Here is a 19401-nt window from a genome sequence, read left to right on the forward strand (position 1 = left end):
CTACTCCTGGATTCTATTGTGTTCATTTATAAATGTTTTTGATATGGAAATATGCAAATGCAATAACCATGTATTTTTTTATTTCGTTTAATTGCTCTTTTATAATAACAATAAATGAATTATCGCTCATTATAATATATTTATTCAAAGGGATTCAGTACTTGTCTCAGCTTGTTTGTCTATTCTTAAATTTTTTAAATTCTGATTGTACGTCTATCCTGTCGAAGAAATCATTGGTTGCGAAACATGTCGATTATTTTGATTAAATATCGGTATATACAAAGTTATTTATGTTCATTAGAATAAACAATAAATTCAAGTTCTATATAGAGAAACAAAATGAGCTGTTCCGGCAAAGCCGACTATTATTAGTTTAATCCGTACCTACCTCTAACACCTGTCCGATCCTTTTGTCGGCAGAAGAAGAAAGAATGCTCGGGTAGTACCGCGATGGCACCGCGCAACAAATAACAAGTTCGAATCCGCGTGGCGCGCAAAGTGAAGCAATTAGCCGTGGAGTTTTTTGTGCATCTGAAGGAACAAAGAGGATGCTCAAGATAGACCTTTTCGATATTCTGGTGGCATCCTCCATGCAATATTATTTTCGTTCCTTTATACATCTTCCATTTATTTCATCATCAAACAAAACTCGCGACCCATAGATTACAATTTCAAGAGCTATCGAAACATGAACAAAAGTTAGATTTTTTCAAGGAAAAATTGATGGATGAACCTAAAAATTTCCTAAGAAATTAAAAATGTGTATTTCGGTTGGTGAAAATATTTAATCCGATCACTGCATTTAACAGCGTGACGTCATCCCACTGCAGCTAGCACAATTGCATACATACGAGTAGCTATAATAATTTACCATTATTATTATCATTGCCTAGTAAATCGTGTATAATGGATGAGTACTGAGTATTGAGTAGGTACGTACTGGGGTATTACAATGGCTGGCAATAAATACTGCACAGCTGACAAAATGCAAAACCAGTGACATTTAGTGATAAATATAGTCATAATACTTAAACTAATTACCGGTAGCAATCCCGTTTGTTAAAAATATACTCGTAGTTTGGATATTCTTTTGTGTGAATTCAAACCGTCAGTGGTGCTATGACATACCCAATAGGGGATTGTTGATAGGTGTAAAGTAGCAAGTAGGAGATAGGTATCGCTCAAGAGTCCCAATTTGATCGTAGCCAGAGAACGCTGGAGAAAGTTGGGGAGGTTTGAAGGTTGTGAAGGTTTGTGAAGTAGATGGGTACCTTGCTATTCAGACCTGGTTTCAAAACAGCTGAAGTCACTTCAAACCTTTCACTTCCGAATCGTGAAATATACTTCAGAAATATAAATATATAACCATATTTCAGTCAGGAACAGTGGTCCAAAATATGAACAGGGAAAAACTATACTAAGATGTTTTTAATTTTTCCTCGACGAGATTTGAGTTTAAGACCTCTGGGTCCAAGGTAAAGGATCTTATTGCACTGCCAAATGAGGTCACAATCAGTGGTGGCTCGTGAATTTTGGGAGTAATAGATGGTTTATATTAAAATAAAATGGCATTATTGATATTGTTGTAGCCGAAAACTTTTTCTTATTTTTTTCTGACATTCGATTTTTTATTAAAGATTTTCAGGAAATTGGTGAAGTGCACTGCCAAGCTGAAATTTCTTGAAAATCAACATACAAAAAACGAATTTTCGAAAAATAAATTAAAAAACGTTTCTGGAGACAACAATATAAATAATGCAATTTTATTTAATATTAGTATTCTAGTACACCCAAAAATCACGAGCCGCCACTGGTCACAATGACAGAGAGGAAAATAAAAAACAAAAATTCAGATCTAGTTAGGTACCAAACAAAGCTGAAACAAATTCTTATGTCGTTTTCTTCCCGTGTTCCCAATTTGGGCTCCGTAACGATAATATATAGAGAAAATCAGGCGTATTTCTATTCAAGACATGGAAACAATATATAATTTTGTACTAAATATGTAACAAGGAAATATAAAAACATTGTCAGTAGATCACGTATACGCCATTCAAAAAATTTTACTCAATTACTCTGTCAGCCATAAAAACAAATCTGGGCCACTATTTGATAATGGCTTGTAATCTATCCGCTTACAAAATTACACAATCTTATCTACGGTGGAATTAGTTATCTTTTTGAACGGTTTATCCATATTACAGTGAAGAGCTCGGTCCGAAATAATCCATTTTTTCGTGTCTTCAAAAGTCGAGTGGAACCTTCCCGAATAATGACTATTAGCCAATTCCATGTCCTTTCTAATACTAATTAATTTCCATTAATATGGGACAAGAACATTTTTTAATTAGTCCAGGCACCTATGGGACCTACGCGTCCCTTTTTTATCGTACTCATTACGCTCAGCCTTGCATTATTTGCGAATTTCCTCATTTCTCAGACGATCATACATATTTTTACCACACATACTTCACACTTCACAGGGATCTCGTTGGTACATCAGGGTAGGTAACAGCACTCCAATGTGGACCTACGCTAGAAAAATTAATTCAAAGATGGGATTTTTGCCACCACCGATTCTTCCAGTGATAATTAACACTTCACCTGCTGAAAAGCAATAAATAAACTCCCAAAGCACTTAACAGTTTTAAAATTTATTAAAAAGCATAAAATTGGTACAAAATAAACGTAAAACATTCAAATGCATCAAATTTTCACAAATAGCGAACCTCAGCCATAAAAAGAGAGGATACATGATATTTTAACACAGTGGTATATAGAACGAGAAAAGATAGGAAAAAAAACTAAAATTTCACTTTCATAATCAATTTTCGTTCTTTATTATTTGATCGATGTTTCAAGAAAATACTTGAGTAAGTCGTAAGTTTGTATTTGAATATCCTTTTTATATTTTACCGATAAATAATAAATAACTACGTGACCTATTAAACCTCTTCGAATAGCAAAGAGGAGAAATCATTCAGAACAGAAATCGTCATGAATTCTCTTTACAGAATAGACCACTTTAAAGACTGTGACAGACCACGCTATAAACTCGTGGCCATGTTTCGTATAACTACCACGCTAATCTGTAAGCCTCATATGCACGGAGGAAAATAGTACCTACACAATATTTGGATTTTATACAAAACAAATATCGGCGAATTGTTATTTGAGAACCACCTCCAATTTATCAACCTGTACATAGATATATATATATATGTATATATATACACAACCAAAGTAGCAAGTTGGTGTAGATCAACAGTAAATTTGCAGAACTCCGCTTCACGCCGAAATATGACTCTTTTTAGCTTCATTACTACAAGAGACGACTATTTATGTCGGGGGAAAAGAAAAAAAAGCCCATTACATCAATTTACGCCCATAAAAGTTCAAAATTTCACATGTCTTGACAGTTCGATGGGCTTGTTTTTTCTTGTTTATATTAGTTTGAAGGTTAAAAAAACGCATAAATTATTTAAATAACCCAACTAATAATCTATTTTGTGGATGTTTTCCTTCTCCCTAAGGTAAATAATTGTTTATTGTAGCTATTAAGTTAAAACGAAGTGTAATTTCAACAATTTGTGTGTTTTTGAAGCCGAATTCGGAAACTTTATCGTATTTATAAATCAATCTATAAAATAAGTACTCATAACATTAACTTATTTTTAAAAGCAGAAAACCTAATAAAATAGGTATTAAAAGGCAAATATTCGTATGAACGAATAGGCAAAATTATAAAATAGATATATATTGCACACTAAGATGATATTTAGTTTTATTAAAAATCCATTGACATTCCATGATAATTTTAAATCGATTGATTGGAGAATAAATAAATACATTAACTATTGATTTGAATGACTCTTAAAGAATTCTAGTGATTGTTTTGGTTTTTTAGAAAGTATATGGATTTTAACATCTATAATCATAACCACGATCGGAGGTAAAATCCGAACACGTCGTATAACATTTGGAATCGGGCCGCTAACAATAACACTCCTTATGTAAATGGCGATAAGGTTTAAATTCCTGCTTAACATCAGCCGCCTGTTTTGATTTATGCAAGATAAAAATATCAAAAGTAATTGGGTTTTATTTTACTATGCGAAGTCCAAGCACAAATATTAAAATGTTTTACGATAATTACAGACAGATCAAAAAAAGACTGGATCATTTCAAAGGCCTAGACGTGCTCTACGTCGACCATATTTCAAACCAAAGGCAATGATTTTGCATTACTTTGTAGTGCTTCGTCTTAACAATTTTTCTTGAATATATTTCATACTTTTACATAGATTACATACATACATTATCTATATAAATAAAATTTTAAATGTACGCTTATACAAAACCTCCGAAAGTTCTTCGCCGATTGCTTTGAAATTTCGACACGTTACATTCAAATAAGCGTGTGTTTTATATATTCTTAGGATCAAGATGTCACTTGTGACAGGTAAAAACATGCTTTGAAATTTCGACTTTACGTTGCATTCGAATACGCGTATTTTAATTAAGTGTGTAAATACATGTTTTTTTAAAGCGCCATCTGTTGGACGTAAAAGCAACACACGCTTTTGTTTTTCTGTCTGCACAGACAGACTGCGCTACACCAATGAGTGGCGGGATACAGCTAGTAATACAATAAAATAAGAGAAAAATATCATCAAAAGGCCTTCAAAAACCTACTAATCTCGCAGTTACGTAATATTCTTAATTATTATGGGTGAGGTTATGTTCATATGTATTTTACATACACGAGTTGGTACATCTGACCTTAATTATTGCTTTATATTAATAATATAAAATTGTGTCTAAGTAGACATTAGAATTATTTAATAATGTTGAATCGCCTCAGGCAATTGAACTTGAATACAAGTTTTAGTGCACATAATCAAAGTAATACTTGTGAACAAACAAACAACATTTACAGGAAATATCAACATTACCACACATTATGAACGGGGAACAGAACACTAAGAAAATGAAGCCGCATTTATTTATTTTGGTAGGTGTTTAAAACTCGTCTTCAATGAAGAACACTTTAAAAAGTGGATGGATGGTGGTGTATCCTTACAATTGATAGACTGAAATCACAGTTTTTGGACAATAAGTCACATATATTTAACAAATCAATAGGTAACTATAATTGTTTAATCACAGACTCGTTAAAACAAATCTCACGGAGCACTAAATAACCATACAAATACATAAAACTTAAAACGAACGAGTCCAAAAAATAATCGGTGATTTATTTGATCTTTTCCTTTTTCGGTTTTGGTAAAAGTGCGGCAGCGACATTTTGCAATATCTCCGTGAATATGAGAGTTCCGAAGAAGACCAGAAGGGTGCCAGTCCAATGGGCGACTGTAAAAGGGTTCCTGAAGTACAAAATCGAGAAGATCAACGATACAAATTTGCGCAGGGTCACGGTCAAAGTTACGGTCAAGGAAGCGCATTCCGTGGTCAAGATGTAGACACTCCCAATGCACATCCATTGGGTCATTACATTACCCAAAAGGTAGACCCTCGCTGAAGGGATCCCGAAGAATTCTTCCATGGGAAGGCTCTCCCCAGTGAGGTTCCAATGTTGCCAGAGGTTAGACCCCAAAAGAGCAAACAGCGGAATAGGCAAGGCGTGTGTGTAATACAACGCTTCCCAAGGATACTTTCCGTGTTTCTGGTACAAGGTTTCTTGGAAGATTCCCATTCGAGCTGACAGGAACAAGGCGAAGGTCAGTATAGCGATTCCGACAGCCCACCAGAAGATGTCCATTGCTCGGAGCGCCTCATCTTCTTCAGCTGTGCGATGTTCAGAACCGTGACCCTTGACTTCAGTCCCGGACTGGATGGTGCAGATGACGATTCCAACTGTTATCATGATCACAGAAAGATACTTCAACGGAGTGTACTGCTTCTTAAGAATAATGATTCCCATCACCATGTTAGCCATGAGGGACCCAGCCCTGAATATCATGTGCAGCGGCATCGGAATGTTGAAGTCGAAAGCGTAGTTGTTAGCAACACTCGTCAGGAAGAAAAATACAACCAGGGTTACATAATCCTTGAAGGGTATGTGCCTCTTAGCGGTACCGCACTTGGACGTGAATATAAAGCCGTAGATACTGATGAAGACGAACTGGAGGAAGGTGATCAGGTTTCCGGAACCAGGGTCTACCTTCACTAGCATCTCCAGGAAGTAGACATTGGAGCAGCAGCCGATGAAGACACCAGCCACCCCAACAACCGCCATATAATTCATTCTGAGCGGTTGATAAATTTCAGGATATGTGCACTGGAAAAAAGTTTCATATTATTAGTTATTCATGAAAAAAATTAAACGGCAACATATTATCTTATGTACGCAAAGATACTCCGTGTCTGCCGTGATGACCTTGGAAGAGATTAAAGTCCGCGTGCTGTAACCAATCGATATTTGCGTTATAATTATTATAATATATTATGGAGGTATTCACACATAAGGTATACCTAAGTAAAATTACCTTTTTTAATCTTGCGAGGAACGTTTGGTCTCGTGTTTGATATCACTTAAGGAGTGAAGGGTGACTTTGCGAGGAACGTTTGGTCTCGTGTTTGATATCACTTAAGGAGTGAAGGGTGACTTTGCGAGGAACGTTTGGTCTCGTGTTTGATATCACTTAAGGAGTGAAGGGTGACTTTGCGAGGAACGTTTGGTCTCGTGTTTGATATCACTTAAGGAGTGAAGGGTGACTTTGCGAGGAACGTTTTGTCTCGTGTTTGATATCACTTAAGGAGTGAAGGGTGACTTTGGTTAGACTAACATAAAGAAAAATAATATCGGCTTGAATATACTACAAATAAAAACCGATAGCATATAACCAAAGATATTAAAAATTATTTATCAATAAATTATACGATCCCTATATGTAATACAAGCGGACGAGGTTCGCCAGAAAGTACTAATAAATTAATTTTAATGGGCAATAACTTATTTACAAACGATGTTAATCTTCTATATTTGTATATAAACAGATTTGACACTATGTATTTCAGTTTTATAACAATCAATACCATCATAGAAAAATATTCGAAAATTAAATTAATTCATTTTCTAGTTAATAAGTTACTTAATTTAACATTACCAATTTCTTCAGCGTGGCTTGTATCAAATAATTATTGTATTATTGTTATAAGTAATTAACTTAATTGCGTTAAATTATTAAAGTATATCCATAATTTATTTTTGGAATCAAAGTAAGTTTTCGAAAATATTACATTATCTCTAAAACTAGAGTGGAAGATACTCTAAGTATCGCCATGGTGTAGGACCACCGTTCAGAATTGAAACGATGCTTGAAATGGCTTTAGCCGTGTTTGGTGACTAAATCTGAATAGACAGATCCCCCCCCCCCCCCCCCTCCCCCCCTCCTATAGTCTAACTGGTTCCAGACGGTTGGGACTAGGAGTTGTGCGGTATTCTCATAAAAAGTAATAATAATAACTGTACTACAATGAATTTGGTAGTTGAACTCAATGACATGCTTATCTTTTAAGTACGATAACAATAAATTGAGATAGTAATATCGTATCTAAGACTTTAATTTAAATAAACAAACCGTTTCAGCTACAGTTTTAATAATGCCAACTCAAACAAATAAATTGCCTGTGATAAAAATTATCTGTAATTACAGTGAAAAAAAAGCAAAGAAGAATATCGTAAAACCGATCAATTTTACATTCGCTTATTGCTTTATCGGGTCTAATCTGCCCTGGAAAATGCACAATAATCACATGATGCACAATGCACATGTAAAATCATGATATTATAGTATATAGCATATAAAACGTTAAAATAATAGACTTTATGTACCTACTTGAAAACAAATAATATTATGAAAACTTCTTATTCTCAAAGCGGGAAAATCGCTTTTACTTAAAATTATTCGTTCATCTCCGTATTCATTCGTTTATTTCCGGAACACGAAACGACAGCATAGTTTGAAGGTTACGAACACTGCTCGATTGCTGTAATAATAAACTTAAATGATAACGTAAATTAATAACGATTCAAGAAAGTCTATTGAATAAACGTCTATAAATCCTTGAGCAAACGGGACCCACAAGCAGAGAGACCAAACGCAATCGCCGAGATGTCAAACATTTCGAGGTTAGACAGCAAAGTTGACATAAATTTCTCCTGGTTCAAGGCTGTGTGAAATAACATTTGAAATAAAAAAGAATGTAGCGTATTGTTTACCTTTATTTTCCAATTTGCGGTGAACTTCAACACAACACAAGCGATCCAAACACCGACTGACCGATGGAGAACATTATTTCAATACTAACTCTGCAGCAAATAATGACAGATGATAAGTTCCACGAAGGGCCGCCAGGGGCGCGCGCTGTCAGGCAACAGTGCTGCCAACGTTGTATTTTGAACGACTGAATTGACCGAATGAACGACTGAATCGACAACAGACACTTTTTTTTCACGAAGATGAAACATTTATAGTGCGTAAAAAAATGGGAGGTACTTATCTAACTTTATTTAAAGCCGGGAATACACATGCCTGTAGCTGGCACACTTGCATGCAAGCTCCTTGCACATGCCAGCTACTATCATGTGTATACGCTAACTTGCATGCCTGTACCTGCCTTGCAAGTAGATTGCACAACATTTGATTTACTGGCATGCAAGTTGAGGGAGGGGACGAGGGGGGCTATGAAACCGGCATGTGTGAACGTCGCGACAGGTACGGGCATGCCAGTAGCTTTTCTCTCATTATTAGACACACATTGTACTGCCAATTGCAATACGATGATATTTAATTCACTTCGAATGTTTTCCATTGCCAAAAAGCTTAAGACTACTCAGTCTCAGAGTGATTTGAGACACGTACTGTCTAGTGACTGGCATGTGTATACGACATACGTCTTGCAAATACAGGCATGCAAGGACGCAACTTGCATGCAAGTTTAACTTGCATGTGTATTCTCATTTCGCCAGTAACTTGTACATGCCATTAACATGCATGCAAGCTACTGTTCCATTTTACAGGCATGTGTATCGCCGCCTTAACAGAAAAATTTCACCGGCGTACTCAACGGAGTTATTTTTAAATAAAAACTATTAACAGAATTATCAAATATATTAAAAAATATAGAATTATCAAATAAAATTTAAAATAAAATAGGGATTACTGTCTGGGAAAACAATTTTGGTAATATAAAAAATTATATTATTGAAAAAACTTACCTACTTACTGTAATCATAATATGTAATATTTGGATGATTTGTATATCGCCGTTTTTGTGCAAAATCACCTCAAGGGCGATGTACAAATATATAATACATTTCTACAATGATCTTACTAACTATATATGGAGATAATATACAGTACAATAGTTACCTGGTAGGTCACTTGAGATTAACACTTTATTAACATTAACTAATTGTTAACTAAAAGTAGCAGAGATTTTGCACTAGCTCAAGTCTGTCCGTGCAAATAGAGAAACAATGGCGCGTGTTGATTTTACGTCCAACAGATAGCGCTGTTTTTCAAAAAATCTTGTTTTTATCTGTCACAAGTGTGACATCTATATAAATATTACATCTCTGTTAAAATATTGTTTGTACTAGTTGTGATTTGAATCTTATTAAGTATTTTATTGGTCATTGTCATGGTTTCATAAAAATAAAAATTAAACATTATTAATTTTATTGAAGTCAATTGAATAAATCACTCTTCGTAAAATGTGTGTTTGGTAAATCTTGTTGTCAAAAAGTTTGGGGATGATTTGGGTAGGGTGGGGTATGTACTCACTGGCATTGAGCGGCGTGGCGATGGTAGCGATGGCCTGCAGAGCGTGGTGCTGCTGGTGATGGTGGTGCTGGTGCGCGTGGTGCTGGTGGTAGGGGGCGCGCGCCCCGCCGCCCCCCGCGCGCCCGAAGCCCGCCACGGCCGGCACCCGGCCCCCGCCCCCTCACCGGCCCGCGCCCGCGCCCGCGCAACCACGCATGCCCCGCGAACCCCGCGCGCCCCGCCCGCCCAGCGAGCACAGCACGAGGTACGAGCACACCCGGCCCGGAGGCGCTCCTGGCCCCGAGGGCAGCTTGCTGCTCGCACTGAGGCTGCCCTGAGAAGACGTCGCGGAGGTTTGCCGAAACTCCACAATAACAAACCCTCTACGTACTCTAGTGCCCTCTCCGCTCAGATCCAAACAAAGCGCAGATAAGGCCCCAGATAGGAAACTCTTTCAAATAAGCGCAGAAAAATCAAGATCTGGATCCCGATCTCGTGACAAAGTTCGAATTTCAAAAAAGTGAATTTTTATTCTCTCTCGAAAGCACCGAAATGCGTTCAAGATCAAAACTTGTATTTTTACGATCACTGATTGTGTTTTTAAATCACTAACTTTATTGTTTTTAACGGAATAATCAATAGTCACTTTATAGATAGTATACAATTAGGTATTATGTTATCTAAATATGTGCAAATCTCTACTTTCAAAAAATATTTGACGATCTGTGAAAAGGTTTAATAATTCTAAAAAATAAATAAGACTAGTCTAGACAAAGATAAACCGGAATGTTTCATTTACAGACCCTCTTTGCTAAATTGAATATTAAAAATAGAAAAAATACTATACTTGTAATTCTTTGCCAATACTTGATACATAAGTACTTATTTTTTCAAATATTGTTAATCAAGTTATTAATTTGCATAATTAGAACACATTTGTTATTTTACGCCCCTTTTACTGTATTAGTTAGTAGTCAGCATTAACTTAATTTCTTTCGCAATTCAAATATATATTATGAAAAATATGTAAATTGTTAGAGAACCTACGTTATCTTAAACAAAGAAAATGGATTAATATTAAAAGCAGTTAACTACATCAAGATCTTTCGTCTATTTTATGCCATCCGATTTTAGTAATTAAAAGTATTATAATAAGTTACAACACTGCGTATTTGTGAATTCTACGGTGAGTTATCTGCTATCTGTGAACAAACAAGAAAACAAACAATTAGTTATGCACACACACGCATTACAACATTGTTAAAACAAAAAACATATTTCTAAGAATGTCAGTGTCAACGCGATTTTTGAACATACATAATAGGTAATTAAAAAAAATGGGTCGAATAAAAATTTCGAACATGGGAAACAAAGGGAGATTATTTGTGTTATCGAGCTTGGAGGGGACCCCACTCCTTTCCCAGTGGCGTTATAAGGAAACATATGGTTTCCTCCTTTACCGCACACATCAAGGCTCTATTTTTGTTTGTTGAACGAAGCTACATTTATTTTGAATGACTCTAGAGTCTAGACCAGTGTTTCCCACGGTGGGGCACCACGCTTCAGAGATGAGACAAGTAGGTATTCCACATATAAAGGGGAATACTCATCGGTCATACAAAAAAAATGCCTGAGATGTACAAAATTGAAATAAACGCCACACTGTACTGAAAATAGAATGAAACCCGTTACAATTTCAGCAATTATTAAAAACACAGAAACTGTGCAGGATTTAACTGTAGATGTTGTATTGGTACAATATTGTTTTATACAAAATGTATACCTAAGTATAATGGAGAAATCTATAATTGGTTTCTCAGTTAAGTAAATTGCACATGTATAAACCAACCAAATTACTGTTAATTTTCCTAAAATAAAATATTTTATTACAATAAGAACATGAAACATGATTTTTCTTAAGCATGAGTGCGAATTTGTATCAAAAAGCTAGATATCCGTGAACATGAATGATTACAGTAAGAACATGAGAATGGATTTTGCTTAGTATGAGTGCGAATGTGTCTTCTTAAGCTTGACTTTTGTGAACATGAATAGTTACACTAAGAAAATGAGAATGGTTTATCCTAAATATGAGTGATTATGTGTGTCGTTATATTTGACTTCCATAAACATGAATAATGACTGTAAGAATCTTTAGTATGAGTGCTATTATATTATATATATTATTATTACATATTGTGTCTCATTAAACGTGACTTCTGTGAATGCGAATTATCGTAGTAAGAACATAAAAATGGTTTATCCTTAGTGTGAATGCGAATGTGAGTCATTAAATTTGTCTTTTGTGAACATGAATAGTTACAGTAAGAACATGAGAATGGTTAAACTAAGAATAGTTAGTCCTCGTATGAGTGAACACGTATGCCATTAAATTTGGCTTGCGTGAACATTAATAATTACAGTAATAAGATGAGAACGGTTTTTGCTTAGTGTGAGTGCGAATTTGACATTAAGTCTTAAAGAAGAAACTTACACTAAGGATTTGCGAAGAAACTAACACAAAATATCCTAATATTATTTTGCATGCCAGAAAATTATTATTAACCTTTCCCTCAACTTATTTGGTGGAATGTGGTTTTAGCGCCACAAACGATTTACTCATTAAAAAACTAAATCGATTGGATATAACTAATAGAGGGAAACCTAAGACTGAAGTTAACTAAGTTAGATCCGGACATAAAATTTCTTTGTAGCAAACGTAACTGAATTTAATTTCAGTTATAATATATGTATTAGAATAGGTTTTATTTAATTTAAGGGTTCGTATATTTACAAACATATTACAATATGATTTGAAATTTTACCTGCTGTTTAATTAAAAAAGATGCCGGTGGGGCATCTGACTTTTGAAAATACTACGGTGGGGCATGGCATAAAGAAGGCTGGGAAATACTGGTCCAGACCCTCCAAAGTCCGTGCAAACGGGGTCAGTGAGCAGTATGTCGCCGAGCTACGACCAAAATCCACGGACTATCAAAGCGGCTATATACTGAAAGTTATGCGTTTGGTATGTAGATAGAAACAACGATGGGGCGCCGCTGTGCGTAAATGCGATTTGCAGCAGTATGGGTAAAAAATCCCGGTGACACTTTTGTGAGTATTGTTCAGAATAATGGTTCATGATCCATCTCCCTTGTTTCTATATTCTTTACAGTTTTAGTACTGAACCCAGACCGGCTGCCCACGCCGCCCGAGAGGTAGCTACGCCACTGTTTAAGATCTTGATTGTATTATGTATTGATGGCCTGTTCAATTAGAAGTAATTAATGCACTACCTGTGCATGTGTTAACAGTGTTACAATCAAAATTCTAATTGACGACTCACTATGGTTGAATGTACGTAACTAACGACCTTGTAAGTTATAATATAGGTAGGTACCTTCGTTATCCGACTTACAACGATAATATAATTTGAAAAAATTGTGTTGTCACTAGTTTAAAAGTACACTTAATATGAATTAACAATATTAGCTAGGTGGTTCGAACCACCATATTTTTTTGAATATTATTGCCGACCGGTTTCTGAACAACCTTCCTCGGGGCAAAATATAAACTAACTATATATAACAAAATTATGAGTGAACACAATATTGAATTGGGGGTGCAGGCGTGACTAGTGATTAGTAAAGAGTTGGGGGGGGGAGATAAACGGACGGTGAATGGTAAAATATCTAAAATGGGGCTGTAAGACAGTTTTTTCTATCATATCATACAGCCCCATCTTGTGGTCGAGGTTGCTTCGTTTCATACCCATAATGTTCGGCTTGGCTCCCGAAAATTTAACTAATTTTAGAACCCTTAGATACCGTCCAATTCACCATTAGTTCTATCTCATCCCCCCACTCTCCACGCATCCACACCGACCTCAACACCTAATAATATATACGTTCACTCATATTTTTTTCAATATCAAGTTAGTATATATTTTGCTCTGAGGAAGGAACGCATGTTCCGAAACCGGTGGGGGTGAAACCAACCCAGGATCTCTTTCTTACAAGGACAACGTTTTTATCCACTCGACCATTGGGGACCTTATTATTATAGTCAAATTTGTCGGTTTCATATTTCAAATAAAGAATTAACAATATTACCTTGCAACTAATTTTACCATAATTTGGCAGAATTTATGTGTAACCTAGATAGTGTCTAGGATTAACATATACCGATTTTTTTTTAGATGAGACTTTTTTAAAAGTCAATGGGTATTCTTTCAACTGGTAAGTTTTTAATTTGTTTTATTTTATTAAGCTTATCGGGGTACCCCATTATTTATTTATTTTACACCTATTAATGCTTTTTTGATAACAAAATTATATTTGTAAATAGTGCAGAAAATGATTGTTTAAAACACATATAAATAAAAAATACTGTTGAATTTGATTCACACAGTATGTAGGTACTAAATGTAAAAAATAAAAAATCCAAAATAATGTTTTTCTTTCAGCCGACAAAATACTGCTAATGTGCAAAATAATAATATATATAAAATACTGTAATACTGTCAATTTAAATAGCTTTATCAAAATATTCCCCTACTTGATAAAAAAAACTTCAAAAAGGTATGCTTATATAATGAAATTGAGGTACTAAATATATCAACAACATCGGAGTGTTTGTTTCTTAGCTGTTGAATCCTGGATAACCACAAAGCTATAGAAAGATAGTAAATTATTTTTCTGACTTTACAAGTAATATGGACAAAAAAATTTCGCAATAACGTTTATAAATGTTTCTCAAAATGTTCTACCGAATCGTCTTCTTCTTCAAATTCAATTTTCAACCACAGACTTCTTCAATGTGTAGTGTCATTCAATATAATTAATACTTATAAACTCTGCTTAACTCCTACATTCATTATATATTATGATTGATGTCAACAGAACTTCACTTTCACGCTTCATCGGTGGTTGATATTAACCATAAATACTTAAATGGGCCTTATAGATAATATTGATCGGCCTGGTTAAATTCGAGTCGTAGCGAAAATTGGTCGATAGCAAAATAATAACATATAACTATTAAACAAAGTCATGTACGTGGTTTCATAAAATATTACATTGTACTTACTTTCAAGGTTACAAAACAAAGTATTTACATTAGATTGTAAGCATAAATAAACGACTCATATTGTGCGAATGTACGTTCGTACAGGGGTGACATTTTCAAAATTTGAATGTGTTGTGAAAATTATCAAATAATAATATTTTCAAATCCAGAAAAGCGACAAAATACCTACCCACCTATTAATATTATAATAATACATATTATCATTATTGACAATTCATTTTTTTATTCTACTTTTTAAATTTGTAATATTTTTGATTCTGCAGAAACAAAATTTCTCAGTTAATAAATAAATTTAACTATTAAAATTGAAAAATCATCATAAATCTTCGTTTTCCAAATGCTTATTATTATACTACTTAAAACCCCTCAGTCAAATTTGTACGCTTTTGGGAACTGTTCATATAGGTCTCATAGAAATCGTTGTCTTCCTCACTCTCATTATGAGAAATATGATCTAAACGGTTTTAGGAAGAGAAAAACCACGCTTTATATTCAAATCTAAAAGTTTAACACAGAATAATAAAAATGTGCACCTTTATGAAACCAATGTTTCCGTCCGCAATTTGAGAAAAATTAATGAAACTTTTTTTATTCAATATTTTTCTATGAAACAACGTAAAAATGTGGAAACGGTAATGTTTATAATAAATTTGTCGTTAAAAAATATTAGTTGTGTTTTTTTTTCGTTTTCTGTAATTTTAGTTAGAAAAAACATAAGGTGAGCCATTTTTAAAACTTTTTTTATATTTGCATAAAAAATCCATATTTTTTCTAACGGTAAACTTTATTAAACCTTTCACTTACACTTTTAAGTTTACGGATACGTTAAGAAGTATTCCATTTATTTGGATTTTATTGCAAAACAGAAATACTCTGACCTTCTGAAATTGTATGCCAGAGGCCTGAGGGGTATTAATGACATATTTTTGAGAGAGCTCTAAAACGTATTAATAAAATTATCACGAACGTATATTTCACAACCAAAGTAACATGTTTTTGCAGATTCCGTATTATTATTTGCACTTTCTGCCCTGATGCATCTCCGACCTCCTCGATTAAAATTCAATTATCGTCTCTTACTAAAAGCGTCCATAAAATTGCAAACATTTTATATTGACTGCACTCAGCTCCGCCGAAGTGCAACATTAAACTGGTTATTTTTGAAAGATCAATAACCTATTCAAACAAAGATATTATTTGAAAACAGTTAAATTGAATCCTTTATTAGATTTTCAACTGAAAATACAAAGTTGTATTTTTATTCCACAAAATCTACCAGTAAGTTTCTTCGTATCAAAAGAGCAACTATTTATTTTTTCATTTCGCCCTAAAGTTGAACCACGGAGGTCAATGCAAACTACTGAGTGCATTTTACTGAAAATGGTACAACGCACATTGGTGCCACAACATTTTCAAGTTACAATGGAAAACTTTGGGCTCTGAACTATTAAAGTATACGGTTCACGTCTTTCCGTCGTACATTATAAAAGCAAATATTTATCATATATTTTGTGTTCATTTATGCAACTTCCACAAACCACGCAGTACAATCTTACATACTACATATAGTTTATTTATAACTAGGTGAAGTCACCGGCGTTGCCCGGGCTTTACGCAGAGTTTTTCGAAATAAATTATGTATAAAGTAATTTTCCTATTATTTTGTAAATTGTGCAAAATTTCATCAAGAAGTTAAATTTTGTAGATATTAAGATGTAGGTATATTATAAAGTATAAAAACATAATTATATAATAATAATTTATAGGCACCTGTTACCAAGCCATTTTTTGGCTTAGCAGGACATTGATATCTTTCTAAATTTTAAATAAATCTTCTTTAAGGGATGGGAAAAGGAGATATGGTTTTTTTTCAAAATCTCATGTAAAAGTTGCCTTCCTCTTGTTTTGAAGGTCGAAGTGTGCAAAATTTCATCAATCTCCTAATAAAACTATAGATTTTAAAAAAAAAAACAGTAACCCCACGCCTCACGGGACAATAATGGGATGTCAATACTATTAACTATTTTCAGTTCGTTACATCGTTAATGTTTATTAAGATTTACAAAATGTCGCCAATGTCCATTTGTTTTTTGTTCTCTGTAAAAAAACATTGAAAGCCAGGTATTTGTAGTAACTACTAGATCAAATGAGCCTCCTACTATAAATTATGCCGCTACATAAGGGGCCGAAGACCGACAAGTCTCTCGGCCAAAGGGAATTGGGAATATCGGGGAACAATTCAAAATATTGTCCATTAATATTGATGGAACATCTCAAATGTGGATATCTTATTTACATGTGGTCAACGAATGCCCGCTGCATACATTCCCGGCGGGAATGATGAGGTTTACAGGTCATCGCCTGAAGCCCTAGACTGGTTCACTGATTTAGATATTCCCCCTCTATTATTATTACCCCACCATACGAAAGAAGAAGAAAGACTACTAGATTTCAGAAAAAAAAATAAGTAAAGTATTACACAACTACACTGGTATCTGGCCATGATTCGATTTTGGTGATTTTAAGAAAATAAGCTGCTCAAGACAAAATAATTAAATTCAAAAGAAAATTAAACAAGCTTCTTAATTCGCCCGTTAAGTCTTTAATACGGAGAGCTTAGTTTCGGAATCCGGTGTATTAGCTAATCCCTGTCCCTAAGCACATGTGACATTTTGACAAACAATATTCATGCAGTCGGGGGGAGGGGGAGGAATCCACCCACCACCACCCCCTCCTGCATATTAATACGGTATTATGGTTAACAGTATTATACTAAAACACTCCACATTAAGAGAACCTACCAATAACCCTCTATGTACGTAATACTATGTACTTCCTTATTAACCGAGGTGAAACATTAAGCGTCTACAATCCAAAAGCTCTCAACTATGGATGGATCAGATGTCATATTATTTAACCCTAGATTACTACTCTACGTCGCAGAGGCGCCCGCGTTTTTAATATATTGTTCTCTATTTTTATCCTTCGCGCGTAGCGCATTGATGTTCAAGGACATTGATGTTCAAGAACATCGTTCGAGTCATCGGCAGCACGGATCGCAGGATGGTTGTTGCGTTACGGTAAGTTTGATTTTTTTATATTACTACCCTTGGCGCTCCAAAGACGTATGAGTAGCTTGTATGTAAGTTAAGCGCCATTAGTACCGAATGCATCTAAAATATTTTTTTGTTACTTTGTTACTTTTTTTTAGTGAATTACTTCATAATTTACTATTTTTTGTAGCGTACTAGTAGTAGTGGTAGTTTTTTTAAAAGTGTATACTTTATGTGGATTTTTTAAAGAGAAGACCTTATAATAAGGAAGTTGAGTCCATTTTTTTTATTTTTTTTTATCAATGTTCGCATTCAAACTTAAATACTGGTATTTTTTTTATTTTTTTTAAGTTTGTTTTCATAATTAAATTAATTCTCAAAGTTTAAATTTTATTAAGCCCGCCAAAACGAGCGGAATCCGAGCGGTAAGAGGCGGGGTGTGGTGTGACGTCATTCGAACTGTGAAAACCACGTCGCATAAGCATTTTGTATCGAAAAATTTGTAATTCTTCAACAAGGAATTCCAGTAATTTTTTTACCAATGTTAACCGTCTATTAGAATTGATGTTATTAAAAAAAAAAAAAAATTGATTAAGATTTCATAGTTAAATTAATATTTTAAGTTAGAATGTTTGCTTTTCTCGCCCGGTACGGTACTTGTACGGTATTGCCGTCGCTACTTGTTGACGTTCCCCGCGCGAATTCAGGACCACCGCGCAGAAAAGTAAAGACCAATTGTAAAATAACGGTTTACAGCCCAGTTCACTGTTTGACTTTTCTGGGCGGCCGGCGGCCTGAAGTGTATCACATGCTATGTGACATGTATAATAATAAAAACTTCTAAGTTATGCAATAAACAACATATTATTATTAAGCACTATACGAATATGTATCTTTAGAAATCCATTTCATATAATAATAACAACAAATACGTACATATATTTGACAAACCCAAATAAACCTTTGGCCTATACACCTCTCTCATCTAAACCGACCATCTCTCATGTAATAGAAAGAGATGCACCATAGGTGATCTGTTGTACGTACAATCACGACACATGTGACGTCAGAATTCTTTCGACCAATCGTGGAGCGTATACAGTCTATTGCTATTGAATGCTTTTTCAAGAACGTTTAACTAATTCTAAGAATAATAATATAGAAATATATTTATATATTTAGAATCGATATTTTTTGATCTACATGAACATATTTTTTATAAGTCAAAATATTTTTTACTCAACTTCCTTATTGCCTAAGTTTCATTTGATTTTAAAGATTTTATAATAAAAATATATAAATATAATATAAAATTGTGTTCTTTTTTTTAGAAATATACAAAATTATAGAAACAGTCAAAACATATCAATCATACTTATAGTTTTTGAATAAAATCATTAGTCAATATGATGCGCTTCGCAGGCGTATGAGTAGTTTCTTTGTACGTCGCAACATGAGTAGTAGTGTAG

At 34.3% G+C, this 19401-nt stretch overlaps 2 protein-coding genes across 2 annotated transcripts in view; both read right to left on the reverse strand.

Annotated features, from left to right (window-relative positions):
• Positions 1-9892, reverse strand: part of Camta (Calmodulin-binding transcription activator) — a 547021-nt gene extending 537129 nt beyond the window's left edge. Inside the window, exon 1 of the mRNA XM_089636714.1 lies at positions 9813-9892. The gene's annotated coding sequence lies outside the window, so the exon portion shown is untranslated. The remainder of the gene's footprint in view (positions 1-9812) is intronic.
• Positions 2667-8384, reverse strand: LOC149420444 (endoplasmic reticulum GDP-fucose transporter-like). The gene is made up of 2 exons (XM_089636140.1): positions 8246-8384; positions 2667-6301 (listed from the first exon to the last, which is right to left on the reverse strand). The coding sequence occupies exon 2, from the start codon at positions 6266-6268 to the stop codon at positions 5258-5260; it is 1011 nt and encodes a 336-aa protein (XP_089492266.1). The 5' UTR covers positions 6269-6301; positions 8246-8384; the 3' UTR covers positions 2667-5257.
• Positions 9893-19401: the final 9509 nt, after the last annotated feature.

The sequence above is a fragment of the Hesperophylax consimilis genome, chromosome 10 (genome assembly GCF_061612785.1).
Source record: "Hesperophylax consimilis isolate HC1 chromosome 10, BYU_Hcon_1.0, whole genome shotgun sequence".
Classification (NCBI taxonomy): domain Eukaryota; kingdom Metazoa; phylum Arthropoda; class Insecta; order Trichoptera; family Limnephilidae; genus Hesperophylax; species Hesperophylax consimilis.

Bases quoted from the DNA above. Each gene is read 5' to 3' on its own strand.
- LOC149420444 (XM_089636140.1), bottom strand. From the start codon at position 6,268: ATGAATTATATGGCGGTTGTTGGGGTGGCTGGTGTCTTCATCGGCTGC.